Source organism: Giraffa tippelskirchi, chromosome 3, assembly GCF_054371585.1.
Source record: "Giraffa tippelskirchi isolate mGirTip1 chromosome 3, T2T-mGirTip1v1.2.pri, whole genome shotgun sequence".
Taxonomy (NCBI): domain Eukaryota; kingdom Metazoa; phylum Chordata; class Mammalia; order Artiodactyla; family Giraffidae; genus Giraffa; species Giraffa tippelskirchi.
This window is the reverse complement of record NC_137277.1, coordinates 170,879,689-170,904,522: the sequence shown is the minus strand read 5'-3', so window position 1 is coordinate 170,904,522 and position 24,834 is coordinate 170,879,689. Positions and strand designations below refer to the sequence as shown.

General features: G+C 40.3%; 1 protein-coding gene across 1 annotated transcript in view; it reads right to left on the bottom strand.

The window, feature by feature from the left end:
• Positions 1-24,834, bottom strand: part of NYAP2 (neuronal tyrosine-phosphorylated phosphoinositide-3-kinase adaptor 2) — a 283,964-nt gene that overhangs the window by 158,016 nt on the left and 101,114 nt on the right. Inside the window, exon 2 of the mRNA XM_081575925.1 lies at positions 10,848-11,149. Coding sequence (XP_081432051.1) covers positions 10,848-11,149 — 302 coding nt within the window. The remainder of the gene's footprint in view (positions 1-10,847; positions 11,150-24,834) is intronic.

Genomic DNA, 24,834 nt, shown 5'->3' with positions numbered 1-24,834 from the left:
TCCATGGGGTCGCAAAGAGTTGGACATGACTGAATGACTGAACTGAACTGAGTATAGCAACAGGGCTTTCCTGGTGACTTAGTAAGGAATCTCCCTGCAATGCAGGAAAGCCAGGTTCAAGCCCCGGGTTGGGAAATTCCCTGGAGAAGGGAATGGCTAACCACTTCGGTATTCTTGCCTGGAAAACCCCGTGGAACAAGGAGCCTGTCAGGCTACAGTCCACGGGGTTACAAAGACTCAGACACGACTCAGTGACTAAGCACAGTATAGCAATAGAATACTCCACAATCAATGTCATGATCAGAACAGATACTCGGGAAGTTTGAGCTTATTGGTCTCTTGTGGTAGATGCCATCAGTAGCAACAGCATGGATAAAAATCCTCTTATGAGTTTCAGACACTGAGACTAAATCCACAGTGTTACTGAAAGGGTGTTGGGTGAGACCAGAAAGAGGCAGGGTAGTTCTCTGGACTAGAATCAATAGCCATGACCAAGAGAAAGATGATTTGAATTACAAACAGTTTCATTCATGGGCCTCGGGGTACATTTAGAAAAAAGATTACACGCTGTAGTCATACAACTCTATCTCTGTCTGAGCAGCCTGGTTTGACAGATGGCTTTTACACCAGGAAGCCTAGCAGCTTCTGATTCTGTCAACCTGGAAAGTGAAACCTAGGAATGTGGGCCTTCAGTGACAATTCCCCACATCTCATCCCATCAAACCAACAAGAACATACACTAGAATACTACCCAGTGCCAAAATGATGAAGATTTCAAGAGCTTGTTTTCCACTTTCCTTGTGTTTCATTAGTGTGGTGCTAAATGGAGCTTTGAAGACTTCTAGAAAGCCTGCTGTGAACTACAAGTGCCTCTTGTTACATGAAAAAAGGCACTAAGCCCGCAAGTTGCAGTCATTTAAATGAGTCATTGAAAACACCACTGAAAAGCCATCACTGAGTCCTTTGAAAGAACAAAAACTGCTGGCAAGTAAGGACAGATCCTCTCAGGAAAAGATCCACACAAATTCAGAAAGAGTTAAGCAGACATTCAAGAGACCTAATATGTCAGCATTTTCTGGGCTTCTATCATCTCATTTACTTTCAAATTGTGACCTGGGAAATCTGGAAAACCACCAGCACTGTCTTAGTGGTAAAAAATCTGCCTGCAATGCAGGAGACGCAAGAGTCATAGGTTTGATCCCTGGGTCGGAAAGATCTCCTGGAGGAGGGCATGATAACCTACTCCAGTATTCTTGCCTGGGAAATTCCATGGACAGAGGAGCGTAGTGGGCTACAGTCCATAGGATCATAAGGAGTCAGACACGACTGAAGAGTCTGAGCATGCACACACAATGAGAAGGACAGCAAGGTTGCTGAGGATCTGCTCTTCTCCAGGCTCTAAGCTATGTGCTTTGCCAATGAATTTTACCCCACTTTTTCTGCCCAATAGTTTAGTAAAATAGATTCTTTTTCTATTGCTACAATAACAAGTTATCCTCTCTATTAACTCTTGGTTCTATACATCAGAAGTCTGGACATGGCCAGGCTTCCTTCATAGCTCAGTTGGTAAAGAATCTGCCTGCAATGCAGGAGACCCCGGGTTGATTCCTGGGTCGGGAAGATCCGCTGCAGAAGGGATAGGCTACCCACTCCAGTATTCTTGGGCTTCCCTTGTGGCTCAGCTGGTAAAGAATCTGTCTGCAATGCAGAACATCTGAGTTTGATCCCTGGGTCGGGAAGATCCCCTGGAGAAGGGAAAGCCTACCCACTCCAGTATTCTGGCCTGGAGAATTCCATGGACTGTATAGTCTATGGGGTCACAAAGAGTCAGACATGACTGAGTGAGTTTCACTTTCACTGGGCATGGCCAGAACCCAGAAGGCTGGGATCTCTGCTCAGGGTCCCACTGGCTAAAACCAAGGTGGCATCCAGGCTACACTTTTGGAGATTCTGAAGAAACTCTGCTTCTAACCTGAGTATTGTTGTTGGCAGAATTCAGATCCTGTAGGTATAGGACTGAAGTCCCTGTTTCCTTGCTGGCTTTTAGCCAGAGACTAAAACTGAGACTAGGTCTCAGTTGTTAGAGACCACCCACATTCCTTAACTTTAAAGACCCTAATGCTAGGAAAGATTGAGGGCAGGAGGAGAAGAGGACGACAGAGGATGAGATGATTGGATGGCATCATCTACTCAATGGACATGAGTTTGAGCAAACTCTGGGAGATAGTGAAGGACTGGGAAGCCTGGCAAGCTGCAGTCCACGGGGTCGCAAAGACTCAGAAATGACTAGGTGACTGAACAACAACAAACAACAACACATTCCTTGCCACATGGCCCCCTTAATCTTAAGGCCACCAATGGTATGAGAGTTCCAAGGAATATCCAAGGTAAGTATACCAGGGAGTGGAGAATCCTGGATAAAAATCTTGGACAAGATTCTACCCACCGCCTGAGACCAATATTGCTATTCCCATTGTAGAGATGAGAAAACTGTGTCTGAGAGAGAGAGTGTATTAAATGTTGGCGGCACTGATATGAAACCAATGTCTGTTTCCCCCTGAAGCCCATATTTTTCTAATATTCCATGCTGAGTCATAAAAGGCACAGTCTAGTTTTTATAAATGTCTTATAAGGATCAGAAATCTGAGCTAGTCACTGAGAAAAAGCAAAATCGAGTTTATGGCTGGCTCTGACTGGAGCTTATTCAAGTTCCTAAACTGGAATTCTGACCTGGGAAACTTGTAAATTTCCCAGCATAAAAAGGACATTCAACTTGTTTCTCCTCTCCCCTCAAATGCCCATAGGTTGCCTACAAAGCTGTGCATTGGTACAAAATCAGATACAGGCATCTTTATATTGTTAGCACTGAACAATGAAAGAGCAGCAAATATTCTTTGTAGGACAAAAACACATTATTAAAATTTGCTAAACTGTTTCTTCCAGAGTTAAACAACTAATTACACAGATGATGCTCACGTGGTTGTCATGCCAGATTTTCTGTTTTCCAGAAAAGATCCCTGTAAATCAGTGCTGAGAAACATGTATGCAAATCAAGAAGCAACAGTTAGAACCAGACACAAGAGTTTGAGCAAGCTTCAGGAGATGGTGAAGGACAGGGGAGTTACAAAGAGTTGGACACAACTGAGCAACTGAACAACAACAACAACAACAACAAATCAGTGCTTGCCTCATGGCATAAATAGGGGGAAATAGGCTGAGCTAGAGAATTGGAAACAAAATTGGTTGTAAGTAACATGAAGGAAGAGCTCCCCATGTGGCAATAGTGGTAAAGAACCTGCCTGCCAATGAAGGAGGTAAAACAGACACAGGTTCCATCCCTGGGTCGGGAACATCCCCTAGAAGAGGGCATGGCTCCCCACTCCAGTGTTCTTGCCTGGAGAATCCCATGGAGAGTGGAGCCTAGTGGGCTTACAGTCCATGGGGTTGCAGAGTCGGACACAACTGAAGTGATTGAGCACATACAAAGAACATGAAGGAAAGGACCATTTCTAGTTTGTTCACCGCTGGATCTCCCTACAACCAGGTAGACACTCAAAGAATTGGCAGAATAAATAAAGAAAAGAAAGGCAACATTGCTGAAGACTGTAATCTACTTTGGTAATCTTGAAAGAGGGATTTGCTTTTTTTTTTTTTAAGGCAGTGACCCTATAATGAACTTAGTCTTCCTTTGGTTCTGATTCAACCTCACAGTTCAAGTTTTTCAGGACACGTTGTGATTCCAAATGTTTCTCACGTATTCCAAATTTTGATTTATAGACATGACTCTAACAAATACATCTAGAAGGTAATATCAGAAACCAGGAGGACCATCCCAATTCATTGTCTTCTGAAGATAATCATGAATCAATATAATAAATTAAGTGTTGAGAATTACTTGAAAGAAGAGTATAAAACAAAACAAAGTTAAGAACACTTAGTTTTGGAGGTGTGTGAGAAATGGTGAAGAGGGTTAAAAAGAACAGACTTCCAGTAAGTCCTGGGGATGGAATGTACGGCATGGTGACTGCAGTTAATAATACCATATTGCATACTTAAAAGTTGCTAAAAGAATAAATTTTAAAAGTGCTCATCACCAAAAAGTAGGTAATATGTATGGTGACGGATGCTAACTAGACTTATCGTGGTGATCATTATGCAACATATCCAAATATTGAATCAATGGTTGTATAGCTGAAACTAACATAATGCGTGCATGCTCAGTTGCTTCAGTTGTATCTGATTCTTTGCGACCTTATGGACTGTCGGCCACCAGGCTCGTTTGTCCATGGGATTCTCCAGGTAAGAATACTGAAATAGGAGGCCATGCCCTCCTCCAAAGGATCTTCCCGACCCAGGGATCAAACCCATGTCTCTTAATATCTCCTGCATTGGCAGTCCAATTCTTTTCCACTAGCTCCACCTGGGCAGAACCAACTAACATAATGGTATACCTTAATTATACTTCAAAAAAAGAATGCTTAAGTTTTTTAACGGAGTCTAAAGTATAGAAATACTTGATTTAATAAAAATATGTTTTCTTCATTACACTAAACATATTAATGTCATGCTATTATGAAGAATTTATTACAAATAGAGAATATTTCTCTGTTTATTTTTGTCATTGTGTAAAAATTTTAAGCCTAACATATGAGGTGTGTGTGTATGGCTTTTCTTTTCCTGTCTTACATATTTATTAATTTATTCAATTTTACTGGAGCATAGTTGATTTACAATATTATGTTAATTTCAGGTGTACAGTAAAGTGATTCAATGATGTACATATATATATTCATTCTTTTTTGGATTCTTTTCTCATATAAGTTATCATAGAATATTGAGTAGAGTTCCCTGTGCTATATAGAGGTCCTTGTTGGTTACCTATCATACATATAGTAGTGTGTATATGTTCATCCCAAACTCATGTTTTCCCTCCCCCCATATACATTTCCCCTTCATTAACCATAGTTTGTTTCTGATATCTGTACTATTTGTAAGCTATCTGCCAACAAAAATGAAAAGATGGACAAATTCTTAGAAAGGTGCAACCTTCCAAGATTGAAACAGGAAGAAATAGAAAATATGAACAGACCAATAACAGGTTCTGAAATTGAAACAGTGAGTTAAAAACTTCCAACTAACGTAAGTCCAGGTACAGATGGCTTCACAGGTGAATTCTCTCAAACATTTAGAGAAGACTTAAAACCTATCTTTCTAAAAATTTCCCCAAAATATTGCAGAAGAAGGAACACTCCCAAGGTCATTCTGTGAGACCACTATCACCCTGATGCCAAAACCAGAAGAAGATATAACAAAAAAAGAAAAATACAGACCAAGATGAGAGTTTCTCTAGTGGCTCAAATGGCAAAGAGTTAGCATGCAATGCAGGAGATGGAGGTTCAAGCCCTGGATCAGGAAGATCCCCTGGAGAAGAGAATGGCAACCCACTCCAGTATTCTTGCCTGGAGAATTCCATGGGCAGAGGAGCCTGGCAAGCTATAATCTAGGGGGTCACAAAGAGTTGGAAATGACTGAGTGACTAACATTTTTATCACTGATGAACATAGATGCAAAAATTCTCTGGAAAATACTAACAAACTGAATCCAACAAAACATTAAAAGGATCATACAACATGATCAAGTGGGACTTATCCAAGGAATACAAGGATTCTTCAATATCTGCAAATCAGTGTGAGACAACACATTAACAAACTGAAGAATAAAAACCATATGATCATCTCAATAGATGCAAAAAAAGTTTTTGATAAAATTCAACACCCATTAATAATAAAATCTCTTCAGAAAGTGGGCAAAGAGGGAACCAACGTCTATATTTCTCCTATTTATTTTTAATAAATGTGCTATGGGAAGATCCCCGGCAGAAGGGAATGACAACCCACTCCAGTATTCTTGCCTGGAGAATCCCATGGACAGAGGAGCCTGGCAGGCTACAGTTCTGCTGCTGCTGCTGCTGCTAAGTCGCTTCAGTCGTGTCTGACTCTGTGCAACCCCATAGACGGCAGCCCACCAGGCTCCCCCGTCCCTGGGATTCTTCAGGCAAGAACACTGGAGTGGATTGCCATTTCCTTCTCCAATGAATGAAAGTGAAAAGTGAAAGTGAAGTCGCTCAGTCGTGTCCGACTCTTCACGACCCCATGGTCTGCAGCCTATCAGGCTCCTCCGTCCATAGGATTTTCCAGGCAAGAGTACTGGAGAGGGGTGCCATTGCCTTTTCCGAGGCTACAGTTCATGAGGTCGCAAAAAGTCAGATGCCACTGAAGCAACTTAGCATGCACATGAAACCAAAATTTTGTGTTATTCTGGCCTGTTAATAAGTCAGTTCAGTTTAGTTAAGTTCAGTTCAGTTAATAAGTGCAAGAACACATTTAAAATCATATGACCTTACATTTGTATAGAATCTCCTTTTTACTCTGCACAGTTGTGGGCATTAGCCAACTGTATGGTCATAAGGCTGTGAGAGGGGCAGGGCATGATTAGTTTTCAGTGCTTCATCATCATTTTAAAGGTGAAGAAACAGTCTCATTAGATCACTGTCTCAAAGTCAATGTTTGCTTGTAGAGTCTAAGCACAGTCTCTTTTGCCTGCAACACAGAGCATCTCTACGAATGACTCTATTAAGAAATGAAATACGCATTGACCTGAACAATCGGAATGGAGAATGTGAGTTTGCACAATTACTGCTCTTTCCTGCATCCTACAGATGTAGTTGTCAGGTCTCTCATCCTTTCTAGTTAGCTCCTTTTACTTCATCTAATCTTTCCTCCGGGGAAGGCAATGGCACCCCACTCCAGTACTCTTGCCTGGAAAATCCCAGGGACGGACGAGCCTGGTAGGCTGCAGTCCATGGGGTCGTGAAGAGTTGGACACAACTGAGCAACTTCACTTTCACTTTTCACTTTCATTCATTGGAGAAGGAAATGGCAACCCACTCCAGTGTTCTTGCCTAGAGAATCCCAGGGACGGGGGAGCCTGGTGGGCTGCCGTATATGGGGTCACACAGAGTCAGACACGACTGAAGTGACTTAGCAGCAGCAGCAGCATCAATCTTTCCTCAAACTCAGCAGGTATTACACTGAAGCAATAGAAAGAGCAATTAAAATATCTGTTGTCAATTAATCTTCTCTACTGTATACATTTTGAAATGTGTCATTATGAAAAATCTTAAAATAGAATTGCAAATATATATTTTCACAATTACACAATTACAATTTTTAAAAGCTAAATTATACTTTTCCTGGTATGTGATTTTTTGTTTGTGTTCATCATTAAACTATTTCTTTCCTACTCTGAAAGCTGTTTTGCTACAAGGCCATTTCCTTTTTACTTTCATCTTCAGGGAAGTCATAATCCCTGACTTAAATAGAAGCTGGTTACCATGGAAATCATTCTAATGCCCCAGAATCAATATTTTGATTTTGCTGACATTTAATGTAAAAAGAAAAGACAAACTAAGATTTATAAAAGTCACTCTTCATCTTTGTTATAATTCTGATAGCTAGAAAAATTGTAAAGCAAACATATGCTCCGTAATGAAGTCCAGTTAACTCACAATTATAAAGAGTTGAGGATTCATAAAAGAACAATCTACATAGTTATATAATTTTGGCTTTGAGTACACACATATGAATGCATGCATTTGGATTCACGATTTTTTTCCCATCTTTGAACTGAGCTCTGATTCTCTCCTGTTATTGAAGTCATACCTTGGTAAAAGAGATTTGAACATATTTAGTTCTGCAGTTGCCTTTTGATTAAGTGCTCCAAAGAGAAGCTGAAATTTGCATTGAAAAATCATTCTTCTATAAAAGTTGACCATTTCTGCACTGAATCTTAATAGTCCATCTGGTCCATTGACCATCCTCAAAGAGGCACTACAGCTGAAGGCTCTTTACCCACCCTAGAAGTCCTTTTGAGGAGAGATGTTGAACTTGAACTTAGTGTTTAATAAGCCTTAGCGGCCATAAGGTAGTTTTCCACGTCTGAGATAAGCCTTTGCTACCGCTTTAATTTACTCACTGTCTTCTCTTCTGCCTCAGAAGTAATAAAGATAACAGACGTCCTGTCTTCTCTTTGATAACGAGCTATTTAGAGCCTTAGATCTTGAGATGGTGAAGGGATCTGAGAGACTTATGAGTTTCTCTATCTCAGGATTTAGCTACCTGAAGCATCTCAAATGAATGGTAATCAGTTCTGTCTTTAAGACAATTGAATCACCACTCAAATGTTTCTTCTGTGGGACAATCACAATTTTCCACATAACCACTTTGAAGAACCCAAGCTCCCCTCCCCAGGGAGGGGACTATTTTGAGGTGTGTATGTTATACTGCTTCCAGGAGTGTTTCCAGCAGCATTACCTAGCCTGATAACACACCCTTTACTGGCTGCTCACCTTGTCTGATTCCTTTTCCCCTCTCCTTCCAATGGTTCTTTTATCCCCCTTTATTCTTGAATCATTTTAGATTATATTCAGGCCCTCATCATTCAGAGGCCATTGTTCTAAATCATAATCTGCTTTTGAAAACAATGCAATGTAATTGATTATGTAGTTTTCTGGCAGTACAAGTAAGAAGAGGTGACTTCTGGAAATAACCTCATAGACTATAAAGAGAAATGAAAGGCACCATGTATCAATATCAAGGAAAACTTAAGAACAATATTTAAAATTTACAAAACGCAGATCTCTAGAGCCTTTTAGTTTATTAATAAGTAAATTAAACACTATCTCTAAAACATCAGTGTGTTACAAGTTGAAGGACATACTGATGACTTTGAATCATGAGAAAAAAGACTCAGAATTCAAATCTGTTTCAAGGTAGAGGAACAAAAGAGTTACACAAACAAATAGACACCCTCTCTCTCTCTCTCACACACACACACACACACACACACAACCCTTCATTGCAGTGTTATTGATTACAGCAGAACAGACTGGAACCAATCTAGTGTGTTGGGTATTAGTCTCTCAGTCGTGTCTGACTCTGAGGCCCCATGGGCTGTAGCCTGCCAGGCTCCTATGTCCATGGAATTCTTTAGGCAAGAATACTGGAGTGGGTTGCCATTCCCTTCTCCAGGGGATCTTCCTGACCCAGGGACTGAACCCAGGTCTCCGGCATTGCAGGTGGATTCTTTACCGTCTGAGCCACCAGGGAAGCCCAAGCAAGACTTCATCAAAGAGATACCAATTGCATAAAGTACCATGATGTATATGCCCTTCCTTAAAAACAGTGTTTCCCAACAAACTGAATGCCATGGAAAATAATCACAAGAAAACAAGTGAAAATATAAAGCACAAAACTATGCACTAGGGTTTCAATTTTGTAAATATGCACAAATGCATATTATTCACACATATAATCTCACACACATATCCATACTTGTGATGTATTCCTGACTGTATATGAAGTAGGAAAAACTAAGCCTAAGTGAAGATTTTCCCTGAAGAAAGTATGGATTAGCTCAATCTCCAGGCATTTATTTGTATTCTTCAATATTCTCTGAAGCTTTTGCTTTTTGGCTAATTATGCCTTTGGACGCTGATACAGGTGAAAGGAGAGATGAAGTTATTAGAAGAGATGGAATATGCTTCATGGGTAACCATAGCGTAGGCTAGGTTTAAGTTTCTGTGGGAGGATTAGACCACAAGATGAGGGAGATTTTGTGAAGGACTGGGGAGCCTAAGTGACAAAGAAACCTGCCCAGTTAAGGAGGGGACCAGCTGGTGGCCACTCTCTTTTGCAAGCTACTGGGAAACTTGGAACACCAAGTGCTCAGGTGAGCCATTGGGGAAGAATGTCAGGGACAGACAGGGTAAGAGAAAGACCATGGGACCTGGAGGAGACATGCTCTCAAGCCAGTCACTGTCAGCACTGGACGCCCTGAATCATCTTCCACAACTGACACACAACGATCTGAATGCACCTATATCAAAGCTCACTTGGGACTACTCGCCCTCCAAGGGCCTCTCGGGAAAATTCAAGAAAGCTGAAACTGATTTATTCAAGCAAGGCTAAAGTACCAGTGAGATCTGGGGTTAATCTGACCTAATTTATAATTATAGACCAACAAAGAGACTAAGATATATTTGATTTATGTACTTCATGGCTGAGAAAAAAAACATAGTTATGGTAAAGAAAAAGAACACAGGGATTGAAGTAGAGGCTACAAATGTACACACATACATACATAAATTCATGTTAATTGGAAGTACACCAAAATGTTTAAAAAATGATTATTTCTAAAGATGATTACAATTTTTTAAAATATTTCCAGGCATTACAAAGCCCCCCTTATAATTTCATGATGCGTGCAGTTGTGCTAAGTTGCTCAGTCGTGTCCCACCCTTTGCAAACCCATGGACTGCAGCTTGCCAGGCTCCTCTGTCCATGGGATTCTCCAGGCAAGAATACTGGAGTGGGTTTCCATGCCCTTCTCCAGGGGATCTTCCCCACCCAGGGATCCAACCTGCCTCTCACCTCTCCTGCATTGCCAGATGAGTTCTTTACCACTAGCACCACCTGGGAATGTCATGATACTTCTATACTTATACAAGTAATAGGATTAAAAGCAAGAAGTAGATTTTAGATATCCTTAAAGAGGGCTAGAAAACTCACATCCTTTTCGGGTGATATAAATTAAATATATTGTGGGGGGTGTCATTTGGCAACACTCCAATGAACAGCCATGCCCCCTGGATTCTTCTTTTCTAAGACTTAAGGTAGAGGAGACAAGATCAGGTGACCCAGGGAGGAAGGCAGATGCTGGTGGGTATGCGGACCCGGACACCCGGTGTGAAGCCTGTTGCCAGGTGAAATCGGCCTGGCCGGTTTTACCTTCGGTCCGCTCGGGGCCTTTTCCGCTCTTACTGGCCGCCGTACTGTTGACCGTCTCAGATGACGTGCTCAGCTTGGTACTGGGGTCCCGCTTGGGCTTGGGGGGTGGTTGTCTCCGGGAGCCACAGCTGCTGTCGTCGTCTGTGCCCCCGACCGAATGCAGCGACTGCGACCTGACGGAAAAGCCACTGGAGCAAGGATGGGGCAGCCGGTCCTGGGGCGCGGGCATTGTCATGAATCCCATGCGGAAATGTTTGCCCACGTAAGTTCCTTCGTGGCCTCGCCCCACTTCTCCACCTATGCTGTAAGAGAAAGACGAAACCGGCGCCAGGTGAGCCAGGATGGGCAAGGTCATGGGCACAAGCATCTCTGTAACTGATGACAGTTCACATTTTAACTTGAGACTGGTAAATAAAGTTTCCAACAGCATGAACATAGTCTATACTTTTGCATTCAATATGATGCTAAAGCAATATGATTTGACCATAATCAGAAATTCTGCTCTACTGGTATCCAGATACTCAAAACTTAGTATTCTAAAGGAAAAAATAAATAAATAAAAACCAAAAAAGCCCAAAACTACCACATAGAACATTTCATCTTCAATTGTCTTTCTTTACTTTCAGGTAAATCTTGTCAGTGGCTTAAAAAGGAAACAAGAATCTATGACAATGACTCGCAGACTGCTTTTTCAGAAAATTTTTCTTGGTGTAGAGTTGATTTAAAATGTTGAGTTGGTTTCAGGTGTGCAGCAAAGTGAATTATTTATGCATATACATATATCCATCCTGTTTTTAAGATTCAATTCCCATATAGGCCATTATAGAGCATTGAGTCGAGTTCCCTGTGCTGTACAGTAGATCCTTATTAGTTATCTATTTTATATATAATTGGAGAAGGAAATGGCAACCCACTCCAGTATTCTTGCCTGGAGAATTCCATGGACAGTGGAGCCTGGCAGGCTGCGGTCCATGGGGTTGCAAAGAGCTGGACATGACTGAGCGATTTTCACTCACTTCACTTGGATATACTAGTACATATATGTCATAGACTGCCCTTTGACACATGACTGAAGTCAAGGGGGCAACACTTGAAACTCTTCTCCACTTCACAAGATCATCCCTATTTTTACCTAGTTAGTATAGAGGGAAAACCAAAACAAACAGTAACCACAAAGGCGGTTCTGTTAGGAATACAAGGTGGGGAGAGAGACAGGAAGGGGTGAGGAAGTGAAGGAAGGAAGGAGGGGAGGAAGGAAGAAAGAAAGGAAGGATGGGGAAATACTTGCTTAAATCAGTGACATAATAGTCAATCTCTCTTCAGTTTCCAGAATCCTTTGGTTACACTAGTAACTTAGTTCTACTAATAAATTAGCCACGCTGAATAAAATAAAGGGGTGTAGTTGAAATCTCATCCAATCCTGGAACAGTTCTAAATACTTCATAAATATCCAGAGTATGAAAGGTATCCAAATGTAAGTTTCCTAAGTTTTACATAGGAATATTTGAACAAAAAATTTTAAATATATAAGAAATCTCTCTCAGTTTGAAGCTCAACTCATCATAGAGAAAATGCTTAGGCCTTTTTCTATGCTATTAAGTAATGTTGATTCTTTTATGAACAAGAAGGACATGAATGTCAATGTGAATTTTTAAAAGATGTTTTTCTAGAGTTTTCCCCATTTATATTCATTCATCAATAGAATAAAAAAACGAAGCATTGTTAGAAATATTTGATTTTCTTAGACATGTATGAAGTATAAAAAGTATCTTTGAGCATATGAATTTTGGAAGCCTCCTGAATCTACCTTTCCAAACATAAGTTTATTTATGCCTTTTAAAAATTTATTTCTTTAAATTTCATTCATTTATTCATTTATTTTGGCTGTGCCATGAGGCATGCAGAATCTTATTTCTCTCACCAAGAATCAAGTCCATGTCCCTCGCAGTAGAAGCTGGAGTCTTAACCACTGGACCACCAGGGAAGTCCTAATTTTAATTTTAGTTGTCTCTTCATTGTATCTTTCATGACTCTAAGATTTGTCATACATTTTACATTCCAGTAGGAACAATAATGGTAAATGAGCCTTTTTTCCATCTTCAGTGAAGCAGTTATGACAGTTATATGACCCTTGAGAACAGAGCCAAAAAGGATTCAACTAGTGCCTGTGACTCTGATTCTGCCATTTTAATTCTGATCACAATTTGCTATTCCATCAAAAATGGTTTTTGTGTTTATTTCATATTTTTGAGTATTTCGAGTTGATAGTCAGACACTAGACATACTGTTTTTGCAAAACAAAATAAAGGAATTTCATTGTACTGTCCAGAGCAGTTGATATCTAGAAACATAAATGAAATCAAGCAAATGATTAGGTGGAAGTTTTCACATCATAGTGGTCAGTCTCCTAAATCCATTCAGTGTCCTCATACATTTCATGTTCTGTGCTTTCTTCTAGAAGGTCAGTCAAAAAATAAGTGAGAATAAATTCAAATGGAACAGTTTGTGAAAAATCAGTAAGAATTTAAGGCAGAAATGGTGGTAGAGGGTGGATCAGGGTGTGATGGAATGGGAAGGTTTATCATTGATTTGTGATGATTATGACCTTAATCTTTCTCATGGAAGGTGAAATATTTGATCTCATCTAACTTTGCCTCAATCATTCTATGTGTCTTTTCCTTACTTCTACTGCCATATCACTGAACAAAAGGTACTTTGAGGATTTATTTAGACAGTCCTGCCCAGGAACATATCCACATGAGGGGATTAAATAAATGCACACAGGCATTTATGAGAGTGTTACTAGGAATAATTGTATCAGCAATTTCTCTGTTACTTTTGACCTAAATAGCTCAAAACCTAAATATGTACCTTTCTCAGACAGATAATTAGCTCTGCTGCTTCATTTCAAAATTACCTTTTCAGCATAATACAATTTTCTCTAACTCTCTATCCTTTTGTTCGTATATGTCATATATACACACATAGACACATATGCATACACACAAATACAAATACACACTAACAACTTTTCCAAAGAGAAAGTCAGTGTATACTTTAAACAATGGTAGGTCTCAGGTCAAATTTCATTTGACCAGGCTGTGAATGCAGGATGAAGATATGGGGCTAAGATAAGTCTGATAGAACGGCCATTATCCAAGGCTAAAGTTGAGCAATAAATGTTATGGTACATTTAGGTTCAAGAGACCAGCAAAGATAATTAGTCTAAAGCAAATTGAAGACTATGGAATATAACATACAACTAACTCATGAATGTATGAGAGGACTATGTGTAGTTTTTAAGATATGCAAATCTCTGGACCCATACTAATGACAACTACTGAATCATGTTTGTTGAATCAGTATCTCTGTAGCCAATGAACCAAATTCTGTAGCCAATAATTTCTTAAAAACTATATCCAGATGTCTCTGATGTAGTCAATCCAGAGACCCCCAGAATTATTAAGAACAATACTTAGAGATATTTATGACAGATGTCTGTTAGTTAGAAACAGGGAGGGAGACAGGAGACACAGGTATCAGAAATCAAGCAAAGGAGACTTGCCAGAGACCAGGGAAAATATCACAGATAAGACAAGGTACCTTGCATTAGTAAGATCTCATTAGGTTATCCTGAAGTAACAAATAATCCCCAATCCTTAGTCATTTTAACAACATAGGTTTATTTTTTGCTTGTATTCATTGGGTTGGCTGTGCATCAGCTGTGGCTCTACTCCACATGTCTTCTTCATTCTAGGAACTAACCCCTGCTGGGATACATTCTCATGGCAGAAAGAGAAAAGCACTCACTGAACCACACAGTTGGGCTCCAAAATCACTGCAAATGGTGACTGCAGCCATGAAATTAAGACACTTGCTCCTTGGAAGAAAAGTTATGACCAACCTAGGCAGCATGTTGCAAAACAGAGACATTACTTTGCCAACAAAGGTTTGTCTAGTCAAAGCTATGGTTTTTCCAGTGATCATGTATGGATGTGAGAGTCTGGCGTGCTGCAGTCCATCGGGTCACAAAGAGTCAGGCACGGCTGAGCAGCTGAACTGAACTGAACCACACAGTGTCTCTCAAAGCTTCTGCTCAGATGAAGTATATGTCATGAACTCACATTCATTGGCTAAAACCAGTCTTATGGACAAGCTTAATGTTGATGGGGTGAGGACTGAATCTCCCCAACAGGAAAACACTGCAAATTACATGACCGTATGTGAGGACGTATAATCCTCTCTGAGGTAGAGAGCCAAGCACTGGTATAGCACCTGTGGTATATGCCTCTGAGATCTCTCTTCAAGAGGAGACTTGACATTAGGAATTTAGGTAGCTGACAGCCAGCAACCCATTGAGGGATTTTGTGTTTCTTACCCCCATAATTCTGGTCTCTACTGAGTTAGAAGTCCTGGTCTTCAAAGAAGACACACTCTCTCTAGACGACACAGCAAGGATCTCATGTAACATCAAAGCTGCCTCCTAAGTAATTTGAGCTATCTTTGTGTACTGGCCAGCAGGCAAGAAGACAAGGTATCCATTATGGAAGAGATCATGGACCCTAATCAATAGAAGGTGCACCTACTCTTACAAGATAGGGCAGAGAGAAAAATGTGTGGGGCATCCCTGGATACTCCCTTGCCCAGTATGGTTTTGAAAGGTCACATGCAGCAACCTAGCAAGAGAAGGTTTGTTTACCAGACATCCCAACCTCTCATTAAATTAGTCTCACTACTAAGTGAGTGACAGAGACCAGCAGAGGTATTAGCTGAGTGTGAGAGTGAGGTGAATTTAGAATAAGTGTAGGAGGAGGGAGATAATGAGAATGAGAATTAATTGCAGCCCCTATATGAACTGGATGGGGTTCCCAGGTGGCACTAGTAGTAAAGAACCCGCTGGAGGAGGAGACATAAGAGATGCAGGTTCAATCCCTGGGTTGGGAAGATCCCCTGGAAGCCTTGGCAACCTATTCCAGTATTCTTGCCTAGAAATTCCCATGAACAGAGGAGCCTAGCAGGCTACAGTCCATAGGGTTGCAAAGAGTTGGACACGAGTGAAGCAACGTGGCATGCATTTGAACTGGAGGGAAGGGGCCTATAGCTGATCATACCAACTGTTCCCTTGTAAGTTTCCCCTAAGGAAGAGTCCAGTGGGAGCCATGAAAGAGCTCATTCCCAGATCTGCAGAAGAGCATCTGCTGAGCATAAGAGCTCAATTGTGGCAGCCATAAAATTTCTCCATGGACAGTGGTTAGCTGCCAGCCACCAGCCACAGAGTCTTCAAATCAGATGCAGCGTTTAGGTCATGGCCACTCTACCCATGGAAAGCTCCTGGCTAATGGTTGAGCATGATGAGGTATGGGACTTGGCTATTTCTGCCTAGTGTGGGAGTCCTTGTGTCTGAGTTCTCCCATAGGGCTGGCTGATCCTGCCCCACAGGTGCACTAGGATCTGCGGCTCTTCCTATCCAATTATCTTTCCTTGCCCCTCTCCTTTTACAAGTGTGATGCTGCACTGTGGCCTGAGGCCTTCCTGTCTTTTCCCACTCCCTTCTTATCCCAGGCATCCTCCTCAATAAATCTCTTATTCTAAATTCCATCTATCTTGGTGTCTGCATTCTTGAGGGCATAAACTGACATACTTGGGAACAATCATATAATCTCTGACATTTGGAAACCAAAGAAGGAGGAAAGAGAAAGCCTAAAAACAGAAGTGAGACCCCAGAAATAAGAAATGCACGTGAAAATAGGGCAGACTCTTGCCTCAGACTAAGCATTTAAATGCTGGTTAGGGAAGTAAGAACCAACTCCACTATAGGAATACTTGGCTTGAAGTGAAAGTTACGTGGGCTGAAGAAGGCAGAGTCTTTTTGCAGTGAGACTCTAGCGCTCAAGATAGACTAGGCCTGACACATCTCATGTTATAAAAATACAAATAAGTTTCATAACCCCGAATTTAAACAAGTACACTTTTCTCATACAATGAAGGTAATGTTGCGAGAGCTAATTGTCTGTTGGTTAGTTTTTCTATTATAAAATTAAAAAAAAAAAAGCACTACTTAAATCAATGGAGGTTGTTTTCCTAGAAGTGATGGATAAAATATTTGTAAACTTCTCCAAACAAGTTATTGGCTTATGAACAGGCTGGGCATGTGCTCTGGAATCACTGAGTTGTGGTTTCAGCTCCATCATTTGGCACCTCTCCTTAGGCTACTGATCCCAAAGACTATTTCCTTAAGAGATAAATAGTAGTACTGGCCCCACGGAATTGTTATCAAGTTAACCTGAAATGCTACACTGAAGCATTTACCGCAGAGTCTGACATATAATAAGCTTCCTTGGGAGCTCAGCTGGTAAAAAATCTGCCTGCAATGCAGGAGACTTCCTGGGTCGATTCCTGGGCCGAGAAGTTCCCCTGGAGAAGGGATAGGCTATCCACTCCAATATTCTTGGGCTTCCCTCATGGTTCAGACAGTAAAGAATCCTCCTGCAATGTGGGAGACCTGGGTTCAATCCTTGTATCGGAAGATCCCCTGGAGGAGGGCATGGCAACCCACTCCAATATTCTTGCCTGGAGAATCCCCATGGACAGAGGAACCTGGCAGGATATAGTCTATGGGGTTGCAAAGAGTCAGACACAAATGAGCGACTAAGCACAGCACAGCACAGTACTGACATATAATAAGCAGTCAATAATTTTAGCTTTGCAATTCCTTCTTTTAAGTCCAATCCTCCAGAATTTTGTTTATGGGGTCATCATTTGCAGTGTTAGCCTACATCTCTAAAAAGTGGTGTACAGTACCACATAACCTCAACAAAATTTCACACGAAGTCAAAACAGAATCTTACATTTAACTCAAAATAATCTAGCCTTTTTCTTCAATACTTTGCTTTGATTTTTTAAAGTACCTGTTGATCAAGACTGACAAAGAAAGGTACAAAACAGGAACTTCAAAACTGCTTTGACAACACTGTTCAACAAAGATTGTTACTTGTCTTGCTAACTTCTTGAAAATCCATCAGCATTAATGTTTTATATCTCCTTCTGAGAAATGTCTCTTTTCAGAGATGAAAACACAACCTCTGAGAAAGGTGAGCTGCCAAGGTGAGATGTCAACTCTAAGAGTGACAGAGGTATTGCTTCTCTGTGTAGTTTTGAAGCAAACATGTCAATAGCTGATAGTAGAATCTTCCTGGGAACCAGTGGAAAAAATAGAACCTAGTTCATATGTTTGTCCTCTTTCAAGCATATCTAGGAAGTTGGGATGCAAACTCAGGGATTACCTAAGAGTTTGCTTGCTTGGATTTTTTTTTTGTGGGGGGAGTAACAGTTCTGTGAAAAGTGTTGTAGTAAAGAGTTAGTTGCTTAGTCGTGTCTGACTCTTTGTGATCCTACGGACTATAACCCGCCAGACTCCTCTGTTCATGACATTCTCCAGGCAGGAATCCTGACATGGGTAGTCATTCCCTTCTCCAGGGGATCTTCCTGACCCAGGGTGCTGGTGGCTCAGACGGTAAGAAATGTGCCTGCAATGCAGGAGACACAGGTTTGATTCCTGGGTTGGGAAGTTGGGAAGATCCCCTAGAAAAGGGAATGCCTACCCACTCCAGTATTCTTGCCTGGAGAATTCTATAGACAGAGGAGCCTGGGGGGCTATAGTCCATAGCATCAGAAAGAGTCAAACAGTCTTGTGAAGCTAAGTTCAAAAATCCATCTTTGACCCCAATGCACAATCCAGTGTATTTTTACCTTTGCAAAATTCTGAACCACCTGGAATTTTTTCTGTTGATTTTTCAAGATGATTTGATCATATTAGGGAGAAGGAAAATTAAATCATAAAATAAATGGGGAAAGTCTGAAAGGGAAATGAAGACTGTATCTTTAAAGGAGATAATAAAACTTGCCTGTGGGCAAGTTGACCACAGCTAACTATTCAAATCTCTCATGTTAGGCATTTTACAATGAATGAATAGAAGGAAATTAATATTTATTCAATAAAATAATTACTTGAAAAGTTTGTATTTGATGCTGTCTTCCTCTTACTTTTTCCGTAGCTACATGGGGCCAAAAGCTAATGACCCTCTGCTGCCCCATGAGTCCCCACTATCCCACTCGCCAGGGAGCTCCTGCTCTAGAACTTGTCATTTGCCCCCTCAGCAATGGCCTCTTGTAGGTACCATTTCCCACTAAAACAACCTGAGCTTATGAAAAATTAGACATAGAAAGAACCAAGAGATTGGTATGTTATATTTTTCCCTCTTTTGACAGGAATATGCCCCAACCCATAGTCAGACTTTTAAGAGAGAGCATGATTCATTACATTTTCTGCAATTTTTGATGGAAGGAAATTGTCATACAATTCATCTTTACAGCCCCATTAGTCCTAGATGAGTACAAGTGGCTCTTCGCATTCACTCATCTTGAGCTTCATGCGCGTAAGAGTCTTGTCTTCTTGCTCACTGCTATAAACACTATCATATTACAAGTGCTCAAACATTCATGTTTCGTGAAGGAAAACGTGAAGAAAGGAAGTAAGTCCACTCTGGGGAGAGAGAGGGATGGCTTAGAGGATTTCCTGAACATTTGTCATCTGTGCCTCCCTGGGATTCATTCTCTCTACTCCTGGCAATGGTACCTCCTATGTGATCAGTCTTCTTCCTCCCAGTTTAACATGTTACTCAGCCAATCAACTACTAGATCCTATGGCCACTGTGACTACTGTAGAGACTGAAAAATTCCTCAAGTAGGTTGAACTAGAGTAAACCCAGGCACTGTGTAGCAGCTCAAACGTGCCTCAACCTTCTTGCCAGTACAAAGAGATGCTAGTGGAACCAGGTCTGTGGCATTGTAGACCTGGATCTAGATATGCCTGCAGCTAGATCAGGTTGCTAAGTGGTAAAGAATCTCCCTGCCAATGCAGGAGACACAGGTTTGATTCTTGGGTTGGGAAGATTCCCTGGAGGAAGAAATGGAAACCCACTCCAGTTTTCTTGCCTGGAAAATCCCATGGACAGAGGAACTGTTGGGCTACAGTTCATGGGGTTGCAAAGAGTCAGACATGACTGAGCACACACACATAGATACGCAGAGGTCAGGTGTAAGACCAATTTTGGACAAAATGGTGTTAGAATGAGTCTCAATGTCCTTCTAGCAGCTTCTCTGTTAACGTTCACCCTGATGATGACCCTTTCTCTTATAGAATTGCTAGTTTAAGTTCTACAGTTCATGGAGTAGCGAAGAATCAGACACAACTGACCACATAGGTCAATCCTAGGACTCATCAGTTTTGTCAAATACTAAATTCCCTTTTGTTAAAGCCCAATGTAGTTGCGTTTTCTGGCACTTACATTGTAATACAGTTCTAAATGAAACACTACAATGCAGCAATTACTAAATAAATGTTAGTGGGGGCTAACATCTCAGAAATGTAGTTGATATCAGGAAAGAACTAGGAATGACACAAGGCAGGAAATTAATGAGTCATTTTTATTTATTGCTTGAAAATGCCCTTTCTATTTAACAATATAAGTGTAAGTAATTAACTACTGAATACATTTGCCCCAAATGTATGATTTTACTCATGCAGTACACTTTGATGTGAAACTGGGCTCCAGTAACATCAAACTATGTTCATATTTTCTTCCAAATTATTCACTCACCATTACCGTTAATGTCTTCCCTGAGACCAACTTGCTTATTCACAGCTATAATATGTGGATTTCTTGCCTTAGGCTCAAACAGTCATTTTCACCACTTCATATCCTCAGTAATGTCTGTTTCCTACTTGTGTGCTACTAATATCTTAACTCTCTCACATTTTTTTCCTGACATCAATTTCCTGTGTCTGGCTGTTTATTGATGCTTCTCAGGTCTTAAGATCAAGTTTTAAAAACGGGATCCTTACATATCTTTTTATTACCTGCCATGGTGACTTATAATAGCAAAACAAAACAATAGGAAACAAAGAAACCTGTCCCAAAAAGAAGGGATGAAGTTTCTATTAACTTCAGATGTTATATTTAAAACTGATATTCTTAAGCAACAATTGTATTATTTCTCCTTGCTAAAAGATATTTTAACTCTGCCTAAAATTTGGTATCTTGGAAAGAATATTAAATGTGTTATCAACCATTGACTAGCTATCTAATTTTAGATGGGCGACACATACTTTCTGAACCTCTGTTAACTTTATCTTTAGTGAGGTATGAAATACTTTCCAGAGTTACTATAAGTTAAAAAAGATCAAATATGTCAAAGACACCTGGAAAGATACCCCATATAAGTCGAGTACATTTTCACCATTTGGCACCGTAAAAGAAAAAATACTTTAAGAGTAAAAATACATTTTGCCTATTTCTCTAAGGGGGCTTTGGCAACAACTGTCAGGCAATATATTCCCAAGACCAAGTTGGGGGGAAGGGGAAGATCCTGCTTGAAAATGGAAAAGTAATAAAAATAAATAATTTATATTTTCTGTCATAATTATGTTAGGTATCATACAGAGTTGAGCAGACCTTTTGAATGGACTTCATGGTTATTTCTGTAAAAATTATAATAACTCAAGATTTTTACGAAAGTTAGGGCTTAAGGTAATTATGGCAAGTGAGTTATGCTTGAAAAACAAATATGTCATTATTTATCATAAGTGCTTATTCCCAAGAGTTTGAAGGTGATATTGTGGCCCATTGATTGGTCATAAAGTGAAGAAGTTAGAATGGGGAGTAGAGAGATTTTTTAAACTTTATCAACGTTCTTATTATTCACTTCTGAGGTTCTAAAAAGACAGAACTGAAATCTAATGCTTATTAAAGGCAGAACAAATTCTATGGAACATCTTTAAGAGACTTATTTTCACTTGAAACATGACAAGTGCTTTTAAGATTAACATATGCTATTATCTATGGTACTTTGAAATCTAAAATTAAAACAGTCCTTATTCCTATACGCAAATAAGACTTCTCTACTCTTTAAAGTGTCATGGCTTGAATAAGAGTGTATGGAAAATTCAAATCAAATCATGATATTCAGATTCAACTTAGAATATAGTTTACAGAAGTTCACAACGTGGGAGATTTTTTCCAAAAATTCAACTGAAGAAGGGGAGGTTCTGGAAAATATATGTTTTATTTGTACCTTCAAAACTAGCATAAGCTTTGAATGTGGTTTGAGAACATGCCAAGTTTTTACAAATGAGTTTAGCTAACCATATGTGGCTCATTTCTCAATGTAGAAGTAGAGGCTAGAAATATAGAATGTTAACATATAATGGCCTTGAGCTTCCTGGGCATAAGGCTAACATAATGCCAGTTTAAAGTATAATGATATGTTTGGCTTCCTAAAGGTATCATTTTTATGGAGGAAGAAAAAATTCTATGTGTTGAGCCACTTAATTCATTGACACACTATTTATTCATGAAGTATCCAAGTGCCTACCCTTGGCTGGGCAATGACCAGAGCAGAGAGGTCCCTGTTCTCAGGGCATCACAGGCTATTGAACCAGCATGATTTCAGCCCCATGTGATCAGATGTTCTTTCAGGGGATATACGAGGCAATGGTAGCACAAGTCCTGGGGCCCCAACCATGGCTGAAGGTCTGGGAAGTCCCTTGGGAAGAAGTGACTCTCCAGGTCACGCAGAGCATGAGTAAGACACAGATAAGGGATAGCAGTGGAGAGAAGAGAATGTGTGTACTGACAGCTGAAATCAAGAGAAAGTGAAAAATTACAGAGGTATTTGGGCAGAACTTCACTGGACCCGATAGTCCTGTATTTCAATGGCTGGAACTGTGCTTGGCTCACAAAGGAAACCCAGTAAGTATATATTAATGAAATGAATGGAGCAATGTGTGTATGATTGGGCATAGTTCAAGAATAACTCCCAGATTTCTTAAGCACACTTAATAATATTCTGCTCTATGTGCTTCCCAGGTATTACTAGTGGTAAAGAACCTGCCACCAATGCAGGAGACGTAAGAGATGTGAGTTCAATTCTTGGGTTGGAAGATCCCCTGGAGGAGGGCATGACAACCCACTCCAGTATTCTTGCCTGGAGGATCCCATGGACAGAGGAGCCTGGCAGGTGGGCTATACAGTCCATGAGGTCTCAGAGACACAACGGAAGCAACTTAGCACACACTTTTTGCTCTATTTCTTCCTTCCCTTCAGTTGCCATTTTCTTAGTTTATATGATGAAGGAGAAAGGAAAAATCTGTGAATATTCACACATTATTAATTCTTGTCCTTGTTTTAAGAGTAATCTGAAAGCAGGGATCAGTTTAATTCCCTCCTCTCCATTTCCCCTGGCCTGCCTGGTTTTAGGTGCTCATCAGTTCTGGGCTAAATTAATGCAATTGCCTCTTAGCGCATCTTTCTCCACAGTGCAGCCAGATTTATCCTTGTAAATGCAGATTTGCTCATGTCACTCCCTAAATTAAAACCCTGTGATAGCTTTTCCATTTCTTCAGACTAAAAATCCAAGCTTTTATGTGACACTCAAGGTTTTTTCAGATTTCGATCCTATACCAAACCTCATCTGCCACATTTTCTCCCCTTGATCTTAAAATCACCCAAATACAAGGTGTTCCCACCTTAACTTTGTTCCAGATTGTTGATCCAGGGATAGAATTCAAGAGTGACTATGTGATGAAGGGTGGCGATGACTTTTGAGGACACAGGCAGGTTAAATTGTGACCTCAGCCAGCAGTTACACTGCTCTGTCTGCTTGAGCTTCTTCTTTTGGCTACATCATGTTTAATGACCTAATTCAAGAGCTTCCCTGGCTGTCCAATGGTTAGGACTCAACGCTTCCACTGCAGGGGACGCAATTTTGACCCCTGGTCAGGGAACTAAGATCCCATATGCCACTCAGCCAAACAGAAAAAAAAAAAAAAAAAGCAAACCAGATGTGGTTTTTTGAGGAAGGTTTATATTATATGTGTGCTCGGTTACTCAGTCACGTCCAGCTCTTTGTGACCCCATGGACTGTAGTCTGCCGGGCTCCTTGGTGTTAAGAGCCAGTCTTTTCAAGTTTGATCGCCACGCCTCTCTCTGGCTGACAGAGGCTTCTGTCCTTCTCCATATCACAGTGCCTCCTTCAAGATACTCTACAGTTGTCATCTGTGAGTTGATCTCTTCTCGTCTGTGGACTACATGAGAGACAGACCATGAATTATTTGCAGCAAGTGGAAAGTTAAGTGGGGATAATGGAAGGGAGGGAAAGATAAGATCCATGAAAAATTGCTTGCTATTTCCAGAGCCTTTCTTTTTAAAAACTCTTGATTTGGGCATTTTCAAACTACCGTTAGAAAGAAAAGCTTTCCAGGACACTGTGGAACTCAAGTATCCAATAATTATTTTCACTATTCAAACAAAACAGAGGCCCCTAATAGTCACCTGTCATACTGTGTACAGACCATCTGGAAGCCTGAACTGACACAATGGAAGTTTAGAGAACTAATTTTTATTTAACAAGTCTCTGGGTTAGATAGAATTCTTAAACTTTGTAAAACATTTGACTAACAGCCACAGCATTCTGAATGCCCGTGGGCTTTATGTTGTAAAGACTGAATTGTATGCAGAGTCAGTTAAGTTTGCCCTCAAAACTGCTTATGTCAATTGCACTTCTTCCTGCAACTATATTATCAAATAGTATATAAACCAAAGAAATGTGATTTTGAACAGTTAGTGAGAGTTTCTCCGAAAACTTTGTTGAGAAACTATGTCCATGGTTTTTAAGATACTCAATAAAAGGAGTTTTACTGAAAAAAAAATTGGTGTTTTCGGATGTGGTGAGATTAGGGTAAATTTGTTAAATCTAAAAGGAATCTGAACTGTGTTTATTTGTTTGTTTTTCCAAAGGTCTTTAAATCTGGACTCAGCTTTAAAGAAACTGAAACTAAATTAAAAAGTGAAAACTAATAGACATATTTTGTGCATGAAGATTACATGGAAATCCAATTAGGGAAAACACACACAAATCAAAGACTGTA